General features: G+C 37.0%; 3 protein-coding genes across 3 annotated transcripts in view; 1 reads left to right on the forward strand and 2 right to left on the reverse strand.

Annotated features, from left to right (window-relative positions):
* The window catches only part of specc1 (sperm antigen with calponin homology and coiled-coil domains 1), a 199,801-nt gene extending 198,439 nt beyond the window's left edge, over positions 1 to 1,362 (reverse strand). Inside the window, exon 1 of the mRNA XM_016285908.1 lies at positions 1,298 to 1,362. The gene's annotated coding sequence lies outside the window, so the exon portion shown is untranslated. The remainder of the gene's footprint in view (positions 1 to 1,297) is intronic.
* Positions 1,363 to 1,928: 566 nt separating this feature from the next.
* Positions 1,929 to 5,801, forward strand: LOC107595490 (mitochondrial import inner membrane translocase subunit Tim22-like). The gene is made up of 4 exons (XM_016285904.1): positions 1,929 to 2,204; positions 2,532 to 2,728; positions 5,160 to 5,232; positions 5,340 to 5,801. Exons 1-4 carry the CDS (start codon positions 1,961 to 1,963, stop codon positions 5,414 to 5,416), a joined length of 591 nt encoding a protein of 196 aa, XP_016141390.1. The 5' UTR covers positions 1,929 to 1,960; the 3' UTR covers positions 5,417 to 5,801.
* A 77-nt stretch (positions 5,802 to 5,878) lies between these two features.
* tlcd3a (TLC domain containing 3A) overlaps positions 5,879 to 18,489 on the reverse strand; it is a 32,420-nt gene continuing 19,809 nt past the window's right edge. Inside the window, exons 3-5 of the mRNA XM_016285903.1 lie at positions 13,353 to 13,573; positions 12,068 to 12,163; positions 5,879 to 10,525 (exon numbers count right to left, since the gene is read on the reverse strand). Coding sequence (XP_016141389.1) covers positions 10,205 to 10,525; positions 12,068 to 12,163; positions 13,353 to 13,573 — 638 coding nt within the window. The 3' untranslated portion in view covers positions 5,879 to 10,204. The remainder of the gene's footprint in view (positions 10,526 to 12,067; positions 12,164 to 13,352; positions 13,574 to 18,489) is intronic.

Genomic DNA, 18,489 nt, shown 5'->3' on the forward strand with positions numbered 1-18,489 from the left:
CCTACTTAACCATATTTTGGGGACAAATTTGTACCCAAAAGTGAGCAAAGCCTTGTTATAAAAAAAAAGTAAACAATGTTTTTTTTGACTTTTGAAATTGTAAAAATGCAGAAAGTTTTCTGTGAGGGGTAGGGGTAGGGGTAGGTTTAGGTTACAAAAATCTGTATATAAAAACAATAGAAGTCTATGTAATGTCCTCATTTAGATAGCTAAGTAAACGTGAGTGTGTGTGTGTGTGTGTGTGTGTGTGAGTAAAATAGTATATCAGTCTGGCGAGTAAACAAAAAAATGTACTAGCCAATGGCGATTATATTGCCAAGGTGTGCGTAGAGGGTTGAAAGCGCAAACGCAACGTAAACGCTCGCGAACAAAAGTCTTTCGCCTGTTGCCATAGTAACGGTTCGCCACTCGAACGTTATTTGAACGGGCTGAACTATTTGTTCATAACATTATCCATATCCGACAACATCGACATAATACAAGCAAGTCATTACTTACTGCTTTATAAAACGTTTACATAACACAAACGTATCACAAAAAGTGTTTGCTTAAAAGTTTTCTTGATAACAATTCGGTTGCGCGATACCTGTCTTCGAAATCAAGATAATTACTGACAGATATTCCTGCAAAGTTGACCACCCTGGAACTCAAACATTCTCAAACTAGATCGATAGATAGATAGATAGATAGATAGATAGATAGATAGATAGAAATTAAGTGAACTGTGTGAATTGGCAGTACATTTTGAACACTTAGCTGTGCGACACTAAATTACCTACGTCTGTAACACTTAAGCACTTCACAGTTCAGTTTGATATTCACAGTTTGGCTCAAAAACACACAGAATCGTAAAAGACGTTTTCAAATAAATGAAATGTGTCATGTCAAATCTTGCGGACGCATCTCAGCAGTGACTGGTGTCTCAGAACTACCGCAGTCTCTCACCGCTGACTGTGACTGTGTCGCTGTCCGAAGACATCACGCGAAATAATGACTATAAAACGAAAGGAATATGTGAGCTTTGAATCACTATCCTTATCACAGCAAGGGGCCGTGTGTGTGTGTGTGTGTGTCAGCTCGTCAGTCAGACAGCGGTCACCGTTAAAAACAGCAGCTCACACTCTCGCGCGCAACACGACAACATCCGTTGATAAAAGTGCGGGTAACTACAGCGTTCGTCCCAACGAAGACTATAAATGATTCCTTGAAGTGATCAAATGTATTAAACGGAATCACTACCATGCCAATATAATCTCCAAAACAAGAAAACCAATGATAAATTGAGGTTGTGACTCACCTGTTCCCGAGCGCCGAGGAGCGCCGCCGCCGCTGTCACTCACCAACCGAAGATGCTCGAGCGCCGAACACAACTCCTCCGCTAGGGGCAGCGCGCGATACTGGTGCAGTGAACGAGGGGCACGCTGGGAATTGTAGTTTATTAGTATATTTACTAATAAATAACCAAGAAAAATCATTTTAAAAATAACCTACGTTTTAGATTTTTTTTATTTGTATTTAAGCTGTTTGAGAGAGTGGCTTTATTGTCTTAGTTTAAGATAAAGGGAAATAATAATACTGTAAATATGTCCCGTGTCTTGTATGTAAAGTAAGTAATTTTGAGATTCAGAGCACACACAAAAACTCGTGTTATTGTTATATAAAACATTATCCACGTTACAGGACAGTCTGGGTGGACTGCAGTGGCAATGCAAAGGTCACCTCCCTTTCTGTCGAATCTGCAGAAACAATTATTATTATTAGAAATATGTACAACATAAATGTGGCGTGAGGTCCTGTAAATACTTATAATTGTATCGCATATAAAACAAAATGATAAGTATTCACGGGACTTAATAACTAACCAAGACGATTTATGTAATTTAATTGTTTTCCTGTTGTTGAAAATCGACGAATGTGTTCTTGTTTAACGTCTGCGTGACATAAACCACACGCTTTCAACATGGCTGCGCCCGCAAAGAGCACGGATGCTTCAATAACAGTTACTACTGTTTCAACGGCGGAAAATGTTCCACTACAGTATAGTCTTATTCTGGATCACCTTATCGGTGGCAAAAGGCAAATTAAAGACCTGAATCCGACTGTTATGGGTGCTTTACCGAGCCCTCAGAAAACAGAGGAGCAGAAGATGATCGAGAGGGGAATGGAGAGCTGCGCGTTTAAATCACTCATAGCATGTGTCGGAGGTAATTCACTGACAGTCATTTCATATGTTTTACATGCCATACGCATTAAAACAGTCTAGTTACACTCGTTGCAAAGTTCAAATCTGTGTTGTCATGTCTGACAGTTCACTAGTTTATCAGTGAACACAGTAGAATCAAGTATTAGGCATCCTGTGGTATCTTAATAGTTCATACTAAAATATTGACTAATGCAAAACCACATAATACACAGCAATATTTGTTATAATTCATATGTGGACTGGTTTTGTAACGAGGAGATATTACCGTTATCAATATGTATTTAATTCACGACAAACGGCTCAAATGCAGTTTTTCTCTCTCCTGCAGGGTTTGTGTTGGGAGGTGCTTTTGGTGTCTTCACAGCCGGTATTGACTCCAACGTTGGGTTTGATCCCAAAGACCCCCTAAGGACCCCCACAGCAAGAGAGGTGCTGAGAGACATGGGGCAGAGAGGAATGTCATATGCTAAAAACTTTGCTATTGTGGGTGCTATGTTTTCATGCACGGAGTGTCTCATAGAATCGGTAAGTGCCATTTGTCTTGTTTTGTCGGACCACCTTTTGTTGTTGTCATGAATTTTTTTCCTCGAGTCAAATAAGCACAAATTGTTTTTGTAAATTTATGTTGTGATCAAATTCACTGTCCAAAAACAACTAGATATTATTTAGTGATGTTTTATTTCCAACAGTACAATGCATATTTAAACTACAAACCATTGATTATTGTTTTACAGGTTGCTTCTCGTTTCTTATTTGTGCATCCTCATTTCCTTACACCTTAGCTCCACCCCCTTAGGATTTGAGGGAAGGATTTGAGGGAAGAAAATGAGGATGGAGTAATTGAAGGAGAACTCATTTGTATATCAGAATATTCTTGATCAATCAAGCCTCATTTCAAAGCTTCATCAGCTGAACTCGAGGGAAATGCATAATGAATAGTAATAAAGCAGGATGCCCTTTTGAAATATGTGAGATGTATTGTTTATTTAAACTGCAAAGGTCAAATATAATTATTGTGTCAGAAGGGAAAGGACCCTATATGTGCATCAGGTGTTTTGACAGGAAACATTTCTGCATAGAATACACCTGTGTATCCGGTGGAAGCCCGTTTCCGCCACTGAATAAAAACAAATTAAGGAAATTGACTTTTTAGACTTTTTATCTCGCAATTCTGAGATAGAAACTCGCAATTGCAAGTTATGAAGTCAGAATTGCGAGATATAAACTCGTAATTCTGAGAAATAAAGTCAGCATTGCATGATACAAACTTGCAATTGCGAGTTATAGTCGGTCAAATAAGCACAAATTGTTTTTGTAAATTTATGTTGTGATCAAATTCACTGTCCAAAAACAACTAGATATTATTTAGTGATGTTTTATTTCCAACAGTACAATGCATATTTAAACTACAAACCATTGATTATTGTTTTACAGGTTGCTTCTCGTTTCTTATTTGTGCATCCTCATTTCCTTACACCTTAGCTCCACCCCCTTAGGATTTGAGGGAAGAAAATGAGGATGGAGTAATTGAAGGAGAACTCATTTGTATATCAGAATATTCTTGATCAATCAAGCCTCATTTCAAAGCTTCATCAGCTGAACTCGAGGGAAATGCATAATGAATAGTAATAAAGCAGGATGCCCTTTTGAAATATGTGAGATGTATTGTTTATTTAAACTGCAAAGGTCAAATATAATTATTGTGTCAGAAGGGAAAGGACCCTATATGTGCATCAGGTGTTTTGACAGGAAACATTTCTGCATAGAATACACCTGTGTATCCGGTGGAAGCCCGTTTCCGCCACTGAATAAAAACAAATTAAGGAAATTGACTTTTTAGACTTTTTATCTCGCAATTCTGACTTTTATTCTCAGAATTCTGAGATAGAAACTCGCAATTGCAAGTTATGAAGTCAGAATTGCGAGATATAAACTCGTAATTCTGAGAAATAAAGTCAGCATTGCATGATACAAACTTGCAATTGCGAGTTATAGTCACAATACTGAATTGCGAGTTTATATCAAGCAATTCTGTCTTTATAAGATGTAATTGCGAGTTAAGTCAGAATTGTGAGATATAAACTCGCAATTTTAAGAACATATCAATCCCCCCCCCCCCAAAAAACTGGACCTTATAACTTGCAATTGAGTTTATATCTCACAATTATGAGAAAATAAAGTCAGACTTGAGATATGAACTCGCAATTGCAAGAAAAAAGTCAGAATTGCTTTTCATCTCACAATTCTGACTTTATTTCTCACAATTTTGAGTTTATATCTTGCATTTCTGACTTCATTTCTCAGAATTGTGAGTTTGTATCTCTTAATTCTGACTTTATAACTCACAATTGAGTTTATATCACAATTCTGAGGAAAAAAAGTCAGAATTGTGAGATGTAAACTTGCAATTGTGAGGAAAAAAATTCAGACTTGTGATACATTTTTTATGGAAAAGGGCTTCCATATCCTCACATATAGTTCCTCGGGAAACATCCTTGCTCCTTGTTCCTCGCAGTGAAATTAGAGAATTTAGATTTCCTACTAGATGGCCAATGTTTATTGCTATCCAGGTCACGGGCTGGAGGATGGAGGAGCAAGGAAACGAGGAAGCATTGATTTGAGCATTGAGAAGCACCCAGTGTTTATTCTATCCTTCCATCCGTCAACCATCATCATTTATATACTGATGTAAACTGTACTATAATACTATAGTATACTGTTTAAAACACAATGTTCCGATTATTTATTAAAACTAAATCAATTACTTTTACTACTCCGATCTTTTGCCAAGTGTCATTGAGTTTAATATGGATTAATGGCTCCATCTAGTGGTTCTGTAAATGAACAGCCTTTCTACTCATCCATTCCTTGTAGGATGTTTTGCAAAAAAATTTCACTGGCCAATTTTTCAGGACTGATCCTCCATCTGAAGAATGGTTTTATTTCTCTTTTCTAGCATCGTGGGAAATCTGACTGGAAAAATGCAGTGTATAGTGGCTGTATTACAGGAGGTGCCATTGGATTCAGAGGCAAGTCATTTTTCAACTTGGGTTTAAAGAATAGAAAGGATTTAGATGTGTGGTAATGTTATATTATTATCTGGACTATATGAATAAGCTGTTTCTCTCTTCATTAGCTGGTCTTAAAGCTGGAGTTCTGGGCTGTGGAGGTTTTGCTGCATTCTCTGCTGCCATTGAATACTACCTCAGATGAACAGCAGCTTCAGGACTGTTACCGTGTACTGTTGTGAGTTCCTCACCGTATAATGGAAGACATTATCACAGGGGACATTGTGCAATCTTCTGTCCCAGCACTCGAGGCGTTCCATCCCTCCAGAAGAGAGTGGAGTGGACCAATAGGACAACACTTTGTTGTTTTTTTTCCTGAGGGATGTCTTGATTGTTCTCTGTCAGACCATCTGATGATGCACATCACCTAAAAACCTCCTAGGATGATATTTGTACATAATTGGATCTAAAATGATATGCTTTGTGCTGGTTGTTGCACTGAGCAAAATAAGATAAAATGTCCAGTGGTATACTTTGTCTGTGGAAGAAATAATAAAGAGTGGTATCAAGTTGGATGGGGTGTAACGGGGCATAACATCTTCATATTTGTTCACACTTGTTGTCTATATTATATTATGTAGCCGAGTAGTGTTCCAGTGAAACATTACCACACAGCTTCTTAGTAAACAAAGGCTGCTCAGTTTAAAAGAATTCACCAAATCAGATTTATTTTTTCAAAGTGGTGTTTGGATTTACAGGTTTCCAGAAAATAAGCTCAATCAAGCATTTATATTAGTTTCACTCTGTAGCCCCTTTCTAAAAGGAGAGTTCTTCAAATGTCATCCTACAAACAAACAGAAACCTAAATATTTATATGAAATCCGATAAAATATATATGTGAAAATCAGAATGTTATCAAAAATAAGAGGCAGGGAGTGCTAAAGGTTGTGCATTAGGAAATCCGAATGAAATCATGCTTTGAGGTCAAGCTGACATAGCAAGGAAGTGTGTTTTCCTCACCAGGAAACAGATAATGCAAACGTGCTTCTGGCTACTTCCCAGTTCTCTGAAAGGTTTCCTTTCCCACTGGCCTCTGTCTGAACAAGAGTTAATAATGCTGAACTGAGTTTGGAGATGCAACCAAGGAATGAGTTGGAAATAAGTGTACATTTTGATATAGCTTTCTGGACCACTGATGAAATGCTTTTAAATCCATGCAAAAATCTGAACACAGTAGATATGTAACTTGAATTAAACTGACCTTAAAATGAAGCCCACATTGTTTAATTTTATGAGGAATGGATGCCGTTCAGAAAACTGGGTAACATTATAAACCTTTAGAGTTTAGATTTCCTTTAAATTCGTTTCACGAATGCAAATATTAAGACAATATAGCAAGAAACGTCATTTAAAATTATTTTAAGACTTAGAAGCATGTTTAACGGACAAAGTTAGCTGTAACAATTCATTCAAATTATACATAGAAATCAAACCTACTAGCATAAAGAATTAAAGTGTCACTGTGATAGATGTTTTTCTTAGTTGTGTAATGTACTTTGAACATTAAAACAAAAAAAGTGAGCAGAGATGGTCACAACCTAAAACACGCCTGCCCAGGGCTCCTGTGCATTGAGCTCGTTTCAATATCACAAACAACTTTAATACAAGGCACTGTATTTACGATATTCCAGACAACACATCATTTGGGGTAAAACAGCTTTTATAGATTTAATATTTATTATAGCTTGATTTTCTATCCACAGACTTTTCCAGTTATCTGCATATACTTGCCTTCCTCCATTGCTGTTGCAACCATTTACAGTAAACTATAAAGCTCCAAACAAAGCACCCATCAAAACAGCCTAGTTTAGATTTGATATGTATTAAAAATCAGAGCAAGCTGATAAAAATTCTGAACATCTTCACCTCTTATTCCTCCACTTCTGTCCTTCTCACAAAATGCCGGTCATATATTTAATATTTAAGAGAATGAACTCCATTTCATGACCATTAATCCTTTTTTTAGTTTGAGAGACTATTTTTATGACAGATAAACATTAATTTCACATTACCCCTGAAAAAAAAAAAACACACGCTGCCTTAAAGCTGATTTTTGAAAGAAAACTGGCTTAATGGCTGCATTTTGTTACTGATTTTGGGGGTGAAATATGATCCAGACATGTTTTCATCAGATTCACCCAGTTTGTTATTTTCAGTAAAATATCTAAATAAACGAAGCCAAATATTCCAGTGAGAAAAATTCCAGTCTTTTTGCTGCCTGAGCCATCAGCAGAGTCAGTCCAGTAGAGATCTGAGCCTCTGTGGATGGCAAGCGAGGGAAAGGCAATGATGAGGTTTCACTACGAAATCTTTGGTCTACCAAACCCAAAGGTGTTGTAGGTATTTTCAATTAGAAATGTTGTCTTTTTGTAAATCACAGTCTCATCTTTCACCTCTAAATAATAACTGAAAAATTATAACATCTTTATCAAACCCTGAGCTGAGAGGAGGCCTTGAAGACACTAGACTTCTATTATTTTTTCCAAAAAAATATGATTATCAGCATCATAGACTATACTACAAGTTCAAGCATGGCATAAATAAGCCTAAATTTATTGATTTATGATCATGTAATTTCTGGATATAAACCTGTTCATACATAATGGATTTACACTACACGGCCAAAAGTTTGTGAACTTATAAAATTAAATATTAACATTTATAATATTAATGCTAGGCCCCTTAATTCAAGTCACATTTTACAGAATCCAACTTTGTGTGACAGTTTGGGAAGAATGTAAGATGTTATAGCAGCAAAGGAATGACAAACCCCTTATTAATGCCCACATATTTGATTTTAGATGCTTTTTGGGTGTCTACATGGCCATACAGTGTATTTATTAGATTATGGATATGCCTCATGATAAGCAGCCTAACCTCTAAATCATAGAGTGAAAAATGAGAGAAAAGAAAAGAACGTTGGTTATAGAAAAATGTACTGTAACAGACATCAGTAAACAATGAAAAGCATCAACGCAATACACTACAAAAAAAAACATGCATCATGATTAATATGGCCAACTCATCTGCCAAATGCATCAACAAAACTAAGGAAAGCATAGTGTTGCCATAGACAAGAAGCAGCAGCTTGAAAGACTGCATAGTTAGTTTTGAAAAGTACTAAAGCTTTAGAAAGGGAGAGCAAAACACATCCTCTCTCTTTCAGTCCAGCAAAGACCCCGTTCAACCTCCAAGAGAGTGAGCTGGGAATTTATACACACTCTTATATAAGTCTTCTCTCTGTCTCTCATACACACACTTGCTAAAGGCAACCTTTAGGTCCAGTTTGTCTTGGAAACACTAAGTAAGAGTGCATGGGTACGTACTGGGCAACTTAATCTCACAGTTCTGCACTTCTGAAAGCGCTTAATGGAATCTAGAAGTCACTGTTAAAAAAAACTCAATACGCCATACAGATGCATTCATACGGCATCCAGCATTCCCTAAATGTATTATGAAAGATGCTGAAGGTTGTGTTAAAAGCCCTGAAACAAAGGCTTCTGAGTTCCTTGCTAAGCCTACACTTACACAAGCGCTTATAAGCCACAGATTATCCCTAAAATGACCCTAGGCAACAGCAAATCACCCTTTTATACTGCAATATTCATCCATGTAGAATTAAATATTATTTATTTACAACTCAAACTGTAGGCTCAGTTAATAGGAAGATAAAAATTCAAGCCCCATATCAAGAGCATTTCACACTTCACACTCAAAAACACAATTACCAGGGTTCCCAAATCTTTCAAAGCAACTTTTCTGGATAAAATGTTCTAGAAATTATTTAGCAGACAGCAAATCATTAAAAGTGGTGTCTAGCCAAAAAATATTCAGCTGAAGAGCAACAGACATGATACTCACTACAGAAAGTATGAATTTTAAAGACTTCTGATGACTTTTCTACACATGAAAATCTCAAATGTAAAATTGCCTGATATTTTCCTTCTTCTCAAGACTGTAGGAACCTAGTATTACATCCTTTATACATGCTTTCAGAGTAGGCTGTCATGCAGCTTTTCTATCTTTAACCATGTGTTCACATGGGCTCTCCAACTACCCACAATCCCTTGCCTTGAAGCCATGTTATTGCTTTGACTACTGCCTGGAGATGCCCTCAGGCATTTTGTGGCCTTAAATATATGCCAAGCATTATGTGCTTGCTCTTTATACCCTGCAAAGACCTCATCCCCCTATAGACTGGAGTCCTGTCTATGCCATGTAAACATAAGGACCGACTCTCTACTGCCCCCATGTGTATGGGAGGATTTTGTATGCTCAAAAGGCCCACAGAAGTGAAGCAGAATTCATTAGCAGCCTCCAGAGTGTAAAGGGCGGTGTGTGGTAGAGACGTGTAAACAGTCACAGCAGGGCAGTGTGTGTGCAAACACATTCACAGAAGAACAGCAGCACTGCAGCCATGGAAATGCTTACCACGTGATGGGAGCTTTGCGCCGAGAGGGATGTGATCTGAAATGCTGTGGGTTTAATTCAATGAATTTATCATGACAGCCGTGCCACTCGCATAATAAATTCTCTAGTTTAAACCAGTGTATTTTTGTACGTCAGCAGCATTTCATATGGGACAAAATAAAAAATAACAAAAAAGTAACAGATAATTCCAATGACATTCAAAGACACCAGTCCAAACTGTAACAGATACTCCAATCAGAGAAGGAAAAGAGGGCTACGGCCCTCAATAACTGACCTAGAAGATGCTCCTTAGAAGTCACTGCATTAAATCCAGTGAAGTGCCATTTTAACGGGCGAGTGTGTAATTGTGAGTGTGCACATGGTATGCAGTAAAGTGAAGAGGAGTAATAAGGGTATTTCTAATATTAAATCTTGATTGTACTGTAACCGTAGCAGATGCAGTGCCATAGCCTTCAGCTGTGATGTCTGTTGATTGTTTGTTCTAGATAAAGACAGACCTTCACTAATCAGCTTTGGAGATATCTGAGACCGGCTCGGGCGAGGACAGCGGAGAGGCCTGGTTTTGCGCATCCCGCTGCCGCTTGTAGAGTCGGTAGCCTTTATGGCAGAGGAGGACGAACCAGTAGACCTGCGGTGCCAGGATGCAGAGGTTGCCCAGGTTGGTGGAGAGTGAGAGATGGAAGGGAACGCTGTAGAGCGGGATGCCGTAGTGGGAGCCGTAGGCCCAGTACATGTAGGGGAAGAGTGCGATGCGGCACATGAAGAAACTAAGCAGCACCATGCCGCCATTAACCTTGTGCAGCCAGCAGTCCTGCATCCCCAGCTACAGGAAGAGACAGTCAACACAGAAGAATGAGAGGAAGAGGTAGTTAAACTATTAGAGATAGTTTCCCCAAAAATAAAAATTCTGTCATCATTTACTCACAGCCATTTTGTTCCAAATCCATAAGAATTTGGTTGAAACACAAATTAGGATATCTTTCTGTCTCTCCATTGAAGGTCCAGGTAACTGAATGACTGAAGACCCAAAAAGGTCATAAAGGCATCGTAAAACAAATCCATATGAATCAAGCAGTGAAGACATACAATCGCTCTATAACAAACACTTTAGGCTTTTACTTACATATTAATATACATGGAGTACATCACATATGGTAAACATGGGAACTTCACAACTCATTGGTTCTCGTGCATTGCATATGCAAATGTGCTCTGTGTATGTGTGTGCATTCATCAATGTTTAAATGTGAATAAAAGACTAAATTAAATCTGTTCATCATATAAAGCAATCATATCTCTTCACACGACGGATTAAACCACTCAAATCATATGGATTCATTTTACGATGCCTTTATAAACTTTTTGGATCTTCCAAGTTTTGGTCACCTGGACTTTCAAAGGAGGGACAGAAACCTCTCAGGTTTCATTAAAAAATATTTAGATTTGTGTTTCAAGGATCACCCAAAGTCATACAGGTTTGGAACAACAAAGGGTGAGTAAATGATGATAGAATTTTTAATTTTGGGTTCAAGGCCTTCAAAGCATTTCTCAACAAATAAAATTGTGATTAAAATTGTGATTGATCCCTTCCCATGTCAGTTTCATCCTGCTAAGCCGTTCTTTGTCCAAAAAAAACCCGTCAAAGTGGACCAGACTTATGATATTTTGTCATTTCAACTACAGATGCTGGGACTGCTTTAATATGCAATACCCATGACTACCAAAAGGGGGCATGTGCAACAATATAAAAGAGACATGTCTGAAAGCAATTTCACTTAATCACTCCCAATAAGCAGAAACCAAGAATCAGCACAAAAAGAGTTATTTGGAAGAGTACAGAGATTAGAAAATTAATGTGCACAGAGAATGCTCCATTTAGCAGGAACATGTTTATGTACCTATCATACACTGTCATTGGGGTCATTTTTTCCAGTGAGTGACAGTAAATAAATTACAATCTTACAAAAGTTTTCTATTAAAAAATGCTGTCAATTACACAGTCCTGGGAAAAAATTGTTAAAACATGACGAGGATTTACATTTTTCAATGTCCCAGGGTGCTATACATGAAAAAATGTCAAATTATTCATTATTATTATCACTTTCTCCAATCAAAATGTTCCAGGATTGTCATTCAAGATGTGACCATTTTTGGTGGGAAAACAACAGCAGAAACATAAGTATTAGCGATTTTCACTTTAAAGCAGGAACACTAAGTGAATGCTTGTACCAAACATCTCTGCATTTAACACGCACTTATCTTGACTAAATGAAACACGAAAAGTGTTGACTGGCAGCTCCTCTGTCAAGCTGTCAGGAAAAGCACTATGAAGGGCTGCGGAGTAAAATACACACTTGTGTGTTACCTGAATGAGGATTTTGCCCAGTGAAACAAAAGGAGTGCTGAGCTCTGTGAGGAAGAGACAGCCAATGAAGTAATCACCCTGGTCCTTCCTGAAAAACTGATGTACACAGAGAGAGCAAAAAACAGTCATATTTTAGATTTCATCATAAATCATTACACTTAATATTAAAGAATTGGAATCTAAATGAATCATTGTCAATGAAAACATTTACAGCCCTAGTGACAAACCTGGCACTATACATCGCAACTCACACCTCCTTGTCAGTGGTTTTCTAATCATCTTAGGCTGAAGTCATTCAAACAGTTAAACGGTTCAAACCAGGCTACAATAAAGTTGTAAATTATAGGCAATACTAAATTAAAAGACAAACAAGTGAAACAGACCCTCATGAGCAAACAAAAAAATTACACTAGACAAGATGTACAGAATGGTGTTCTTATAGGAATTACTCTATGACTAGTTTTGTGAATGATCCACACATATGTGATATGATACACAGCGGTGGATATGGTGGATCGAAGATGTGTAGTGTCAAAACAGCCATCTGAACTCTTCCAGCTAACCTGCAGTGTAATCTAAACCACACTGTCTGGGGGGATTTGCAAACTGAGTCTTTAGCTTCTAGAATATTAACCTATACTTTATTTGTCTATATATCCTCCTTTCCCATGCAAAATACCCTACTAAACATTACTGTAGGGTAATGTATTAACTAATGTACATTTTAAAAATGTGTGAAATGTTATACATCTTGTATAACTCGCGGGACAGCCAGATGTTTTGTTGTGGTGGTCTGGGGCTTCGTCTTTCTTTGTGTTATTACCACACATGTCAAAATCTGTCTGTCTTTGTGACTTTATGTTTCATGGGTCATTTTGTGGAGCAGGAGCACAAAGCAGAGTGTGTGTGAGGTGGTATCTGAGTAGCAGCTGTGTGTGAATAATGGAAGCGTGGGTAAAGTGATCTCATATCACCACTGACAGCCCAGAGACACCAAACAAAAGACCAGGTTTCCACCAGTGTGTGTGTGCGCGTGCGTGTGTGTGTCCCACTGCATGTACTCTGGCAGTGTAACAGCTGCTATTAAGGTAATTGTTTCTCACGGATCAGGTACTTAACAGACACAAAAGCACTGCATCCCCCTTTTTACATTCCCTACCATTTGGTCCTGGCTATAGGTGGAGGTGGTTATTTGAGAAGGCCCATTACTCTCTCCCATCATATTATTGGCTGTCATATCACTCATCCTATATATCTGTCCTCTCTATTTTTCTCTCTCTCTCACCAGAGTCACAGGCAGTAGGATGGTGAGTAGTGCAATGTGATGGAGGACCAGCAGGAACTCTTTCCTCACAAATGAGTTGACGGTTCGTAGAGAGTGGCTTTTATAGTCCTTGTGACCTTTGACCCGGAAACGATAGTAATGGCTGAGGTACATGGCGAAGATGTCATATGACATGTAGGGAACGCCATACCAAATGACAAAATAGGTGGCCAGCCAGTGTCTGGAACAGAAGACGAACAGAACAGGTGAATAAATCATGAGTGGAGTGATTTCAGACAGTTTTTTCATCTTGTAAAAAACAACCTTTTATATATAAAAAAAAAAAAAACATTATAGAAGTTAACAGTTCAAACGTTTGGGGTCAGAAAGTTTTTTTTTTTCTTTAGTCTCTTTTATTCAACAAGGATGGATTAAACTGACCAAGAGTTACAGTAAAGACTTTTACACTGATACAAAATATTTCTATTGCAAAAAAAAAAAAAGCTGTTTTGGACTTTCTATTCAAGAGTTGTGCTGCTTAAAATTTTGCTTTAACAAAAATTCAACACTGAAAATAATAAGAAATGTTTCTTGAGCAGCAAATCCTCATATGTGGCCATGGACCACAAAACCAGTCATAAGGATCAATTTTTTGAAATTGAGATTTATACATCATCTGAAAGCTGAATAAATAAGCTTTCCATTGATATATGGTTTGTTATGATAATATATGATATTTGGCTGAGATACAACTATTTGAAAATCTGGAATCTGAGGGTGCAAAAAAATCTAAATATTGAGAAAATCACCTTAAAATTAAGTTCTTAGCAATGCATATTACTAATCAAAAATTAAGTTTTGATATATTTACGGTAGGAAATGTACAAAGTATCTGCATGGAACATGATCTTTACTTAATATCCTAATGATTTTTGGCATAAAAGAAAAATCGATCATTTTGACCTATACAATGTATTGTTGGCTATTGCTACAAATATACCCCAGCGACTTAAGACTGGTTTTGTGCTCCAGGGTCACATATTTGAATGATTTCCGATCATGTGACATTGAAGACTGAAGTAAAATTCAGCTTTGCCATCACAGGAATAAATGACTTAAAACATATTAAAATAGAAAACTTTATTTTAAATTGAAATAATATTTCATAATATTTTGTTTTGAACTGTATTTCTAATCAAATAAATGCAGCCTTGGTTAACATAAGAAACTTTTCAAAAACATTTAAAAAATCTTACTGAACCCAAACTTTTGAACAGTAGTATGCTAACTAGATTTTCTGAAGAAAATTATTGTTTTGTGCAAAATTTGCTGCCATATTGTTGCACATTGCTTTATGGTTCGCGAACATATTCTGAGTGGTTGTACCTGTAAGTGTGTTTCTATATGGTTTATTATGGTCCTTTCATATGATTCAGGTCCCTTCTTTAATTTGCACAAAAAGACTAATAGCTTGATAAAGCACACCACTGAAAAACAAGAGATCTAAAGAACTCGTGGGGTTTGACATTACATTAAAAGTCCTTTATTAAAATATAACTGCAACATAAAATAATTATAATAGATTTTCACCTAGAAGAGTCTTCTTGTGTGTGGACTGCAGTAGACAAACAAACAACTTTAACAGCCGTGTATTTTATAGGGTGTAGCTAAAAATGTTTGCTTACCACCCTTCATTATGCCATGCTCTAGCAGCAATTTTTAAATGTCTAGGCTACAGAAGTAGTCCATATTACATTTTATATAATATTTACTATATGTATTATGTAAAAATATGTAAAAATCTATGAATAAATTGATAAAATATTAAAATAATACTTTGTAATACAAAGTCACACGGATCCACAGACTTTGCATATGTGATTAGTGCTGAACTGTTTAATTAGAAAGAGAGCTTATGGCTACACTGGCCTGGAACATCTCTATACTGTTCATACACACCACACACAAGATATACATCAATTATATGGTAAATGTAAGTTTCACATATGCACAAACTAAAAGAAAAAAAAACGGAAGTACACGAAGCCCTGGCCATGCGCAATTATTATCAGTGAACATACACACTTGTCAATTAACAGTATGCATAAAAGCTTCAGAAGACTTAAAATATACAGCACAATTTAGTTAATTGATATTTTTATGGTGATTTTTGCCTTTCTGCCTAACACCACATCCTAATCCCATGTTCCTCCCATGTATGCTACTGTTCAATAGTTTGGGGTTAGTACAATTGTGTTTGTTTTGTTTGAAAGAAATTAATAATTTTATTAAACAAGTATGCATTACATTGATCAAAAGTGACAGTGAAAAAATTACAAAAGATTTATATTTCAAATATATGCAGTTGATTTGAACATCAAATTCATCAAATAAAATCCTGAAAAAAAAAATGTATCATGGCTTCTACTAAAACATTAAGCAGCACAACTATTTTCAACATTGATAATAAGAAGAAATGTTTCTTGAGCACCAAATCAGCATATCAGAATGATTTCTGAAGGATCATGTGACACTGAAGACTGGAGTAATGACTGCTGAAAAATCAGTTGAAGGAGGAATAAATTACATTTGAAAAGATATTAAAATAGAAAACGTTATTTTAACTTGTAATAATATTTCACAATATTTCTATTTTTACTGTATTTTTCCATTAGCCTTGATGAGCATAAGACACTTCATTCAAAAACATTTAAAAAAACCTTACAGACCCCAAACTTTTAAACAATGTGCAAATCTTGTTTTGTTGTTGTTTTATGACTTGATGCATGGAAAATAAAGAGATATCTAGCTAAATTAAAGAGATATCTAGCAAAATGTACAAGCTCCTCTTTTCTATATAACTAGTGAAACTAAAATATATTTAAAGTGAAAGGTAAATGCAAACATCATTCCCTAATTCCCATCCACTTCCATTGAGTGAAAAACAGCAGCTTGGGCATACTGTGAAATATGTGGGTGAGTAAATGATGACATAACTGTAATTTTTGAGTGAACTATGCTTTAAAGGGGTCATATGATGCAATTTCAATTTTTCCTTTCTCTTATACGCAACGCAACGCGTAAAAAGACAGTATAAGTCATTATAATCAGTAATTATGTCCCCACTGGATGCAACAAATGTCTCATTCACAATACTTGGCCACATGTCACGTCACTTCACTACAACATAATGTTCTTTTTAGCAACATCATATGACCCCTTTAACACTCACAGTGTCATTGGATGCCCCTTGTCACTCAGGATCACGGCTGCGCATGTGCTCACGCCAAGTATTAAGCCTCTGGGGGATTAACTGAGAGGTTGGGAGTTTTCTCTAGGCCTGCCTGGCAAGTGCCTTCTGTGGATTACCCTGTTACGCCACAAACACACGCACACATTTCCCCCGTCCCACATGAACAAGTGGCAGAGGCTGAAATTGCAGGTGTCATTCTAGTGCCAGGGAAGGGCAGAGAGAGGAAGATAACAGCTGTTGCCCTGGGACTCTGTGTACCTAATCTCCTCCTCTCTGTGTCCCTGGGGTAGGGGCGGAGCCAAAGGGGTCAGCAGATGTGGCATAGAAACAGAGGTATGCACTGTTATGATTGGCCACTGAGATGACGAAAGCCATGGGCAGGTAAGGTCTAAATGGCCTCCTTCTTAAAGTGGCATTGCACCATTTTGAAGATCAAATTGTTGACGTACTGTAGTGATGCGCAAGAGGATTTAAGCAGATTTCTTATTTTGTAATGTATGCTGTATTTTCCAAATTTTTGAGAACAGAATGTACAATCAAATTTTGGTATTGGTGATATTTTTTTTTGAGAGAGAAGTCTCTTACGTTTACCAAGGCTGCATTTATTTGATACAGTGAAAACAGTTATATTGGGATATTATTACCATGCAAGATTGTATTTTAATATTTTTCAGATATATTTTTATATTAGTGCAGGGCAACGATTAATCGCATTCAAAATAAAAGTTTTTGTTTACATAATATATGTATGTGTACTGTGTATATTTATTATGTATATATAAATACACACACATGCATGTATAGAGGGGTTACCATTACAGGACACTATCACTACAAGTCATTTCTTTACCAAATGGTAACCATTCATTAATGTAGTCTATGCGAACATGCACATTTGAACAGACAGTAACCATTAGCAATATATAGCAAATATTTGAGCTTGATTCATTAATAATAGTCAGAGGTCACATGATATCTCTTTCCATGCTGACTGATGGTGTGTTAGTATTTTCTCTTGGGTCTATACTCTGAAGATGCTCATATAGTATACTGGTGAACAGGAATCAATAAGCTGGTTAAATATGAGTGAACAAATACTACAGTCCTATATGGTATCCACCAGTTCCTTGTTTTTGTATCTGTCCTGTTTAAAGGGGTCATATGACTTTGCTAAAAAGAGCATTATTGTGTGTATTTGGTGTAATTAAATGTGTTCATGCAGTTTAAAGTTAAAAAAACACATTATTTTCCACATACTGTACATTATTGTTTCTCCTCTATGCCCTGCCTTTCTGAAACGTGTTGATTTTTACAAAGCTCATCGGTCTGAAAAGCGAGGTGTGCTGTGATTGGCCAGCTATCCAGTGCGTTGTGATTGGCTGAATACCTCAAGTGTGTGACGGAAATGTTACGCACCTACCATACTGTGATGCCCTGTCCGGCCGGAGCGACGAGACAAAAACATTAAAACCCATTATAATCGAGGCATTTGTCGCATCCAGTGGGGACATAATTACTGATTATAATGACTTATACTGTCTTTTAACGCGTTGCGTTGCATCGCGCCGCGTAAACATAAAACCATGTCTGCATTTGTGATCGGAGAAATGACAAACAACAAGTGCTACTCTACACTGCTCAAAACTCGTGTTTGAATCATCAGTGGCAAATTCTTTAAATATGAAAACATACTTACAGGCTGTGAGTCAGAAGCGCCAGACTGTCCTTGCAAAGTTGGAATTGCCCCACTTTATAGAAACAACCCTTGTGTACAGTATTGTAGTCTACTCTACCAGGATCAGGAAACGGTCCGTAAAATGTGCTGCACACATCTGAATATTTGGGTTGAAGTGTTCTGGAACAGTGTTGTAAATACAACTTAACCACTGATTTCTATTTGTGTCC

The sequence above is a fragment of the Sinocyclocheilus grahami genome, unplaced genomic scaffold, assembly GCF_001515645.1.
Source record: "Sinocyclocheilus grahami isolate Dianchi unplaced genomic scaffold, SAMN03320097.WGS_v1.1 scaffold203.1, whole genome shotgun sequence".
In the NCBI taxonomy this organism is placed as follows: Eukaryota; Metazoa; Chordata; class Actinopteri; order Cypriniformes; family Cyprinidae; genus Sinocyclocheilus; species Sinocyclocheilus grahami.

Bases quoted from the DNA above. Each gene is read 5' to 3' on its own strand.
- LOC107595490 (XM_016285904.1), top strand. From the start codon at position 1,961: ATGGCTGCGCCCGCAAAGAGCACGGATGCTTCAATAACAGTTACTACT. The intron at 2,205-2,531 runs GTAATTCACTGA...TCTCTCCTGCAG, and splicing joins ACTCATAGCATGTGTCGGAG to GGTTTGTGTTGGGAGGTGCT. The intron at 2,729-5,159 runs GTAAGTGCCATT...TCTCTTTTCTAG, and splicing joins CGGAGTGTCTCATAGAATCG to CATCGTGGGAAATCTGACTG.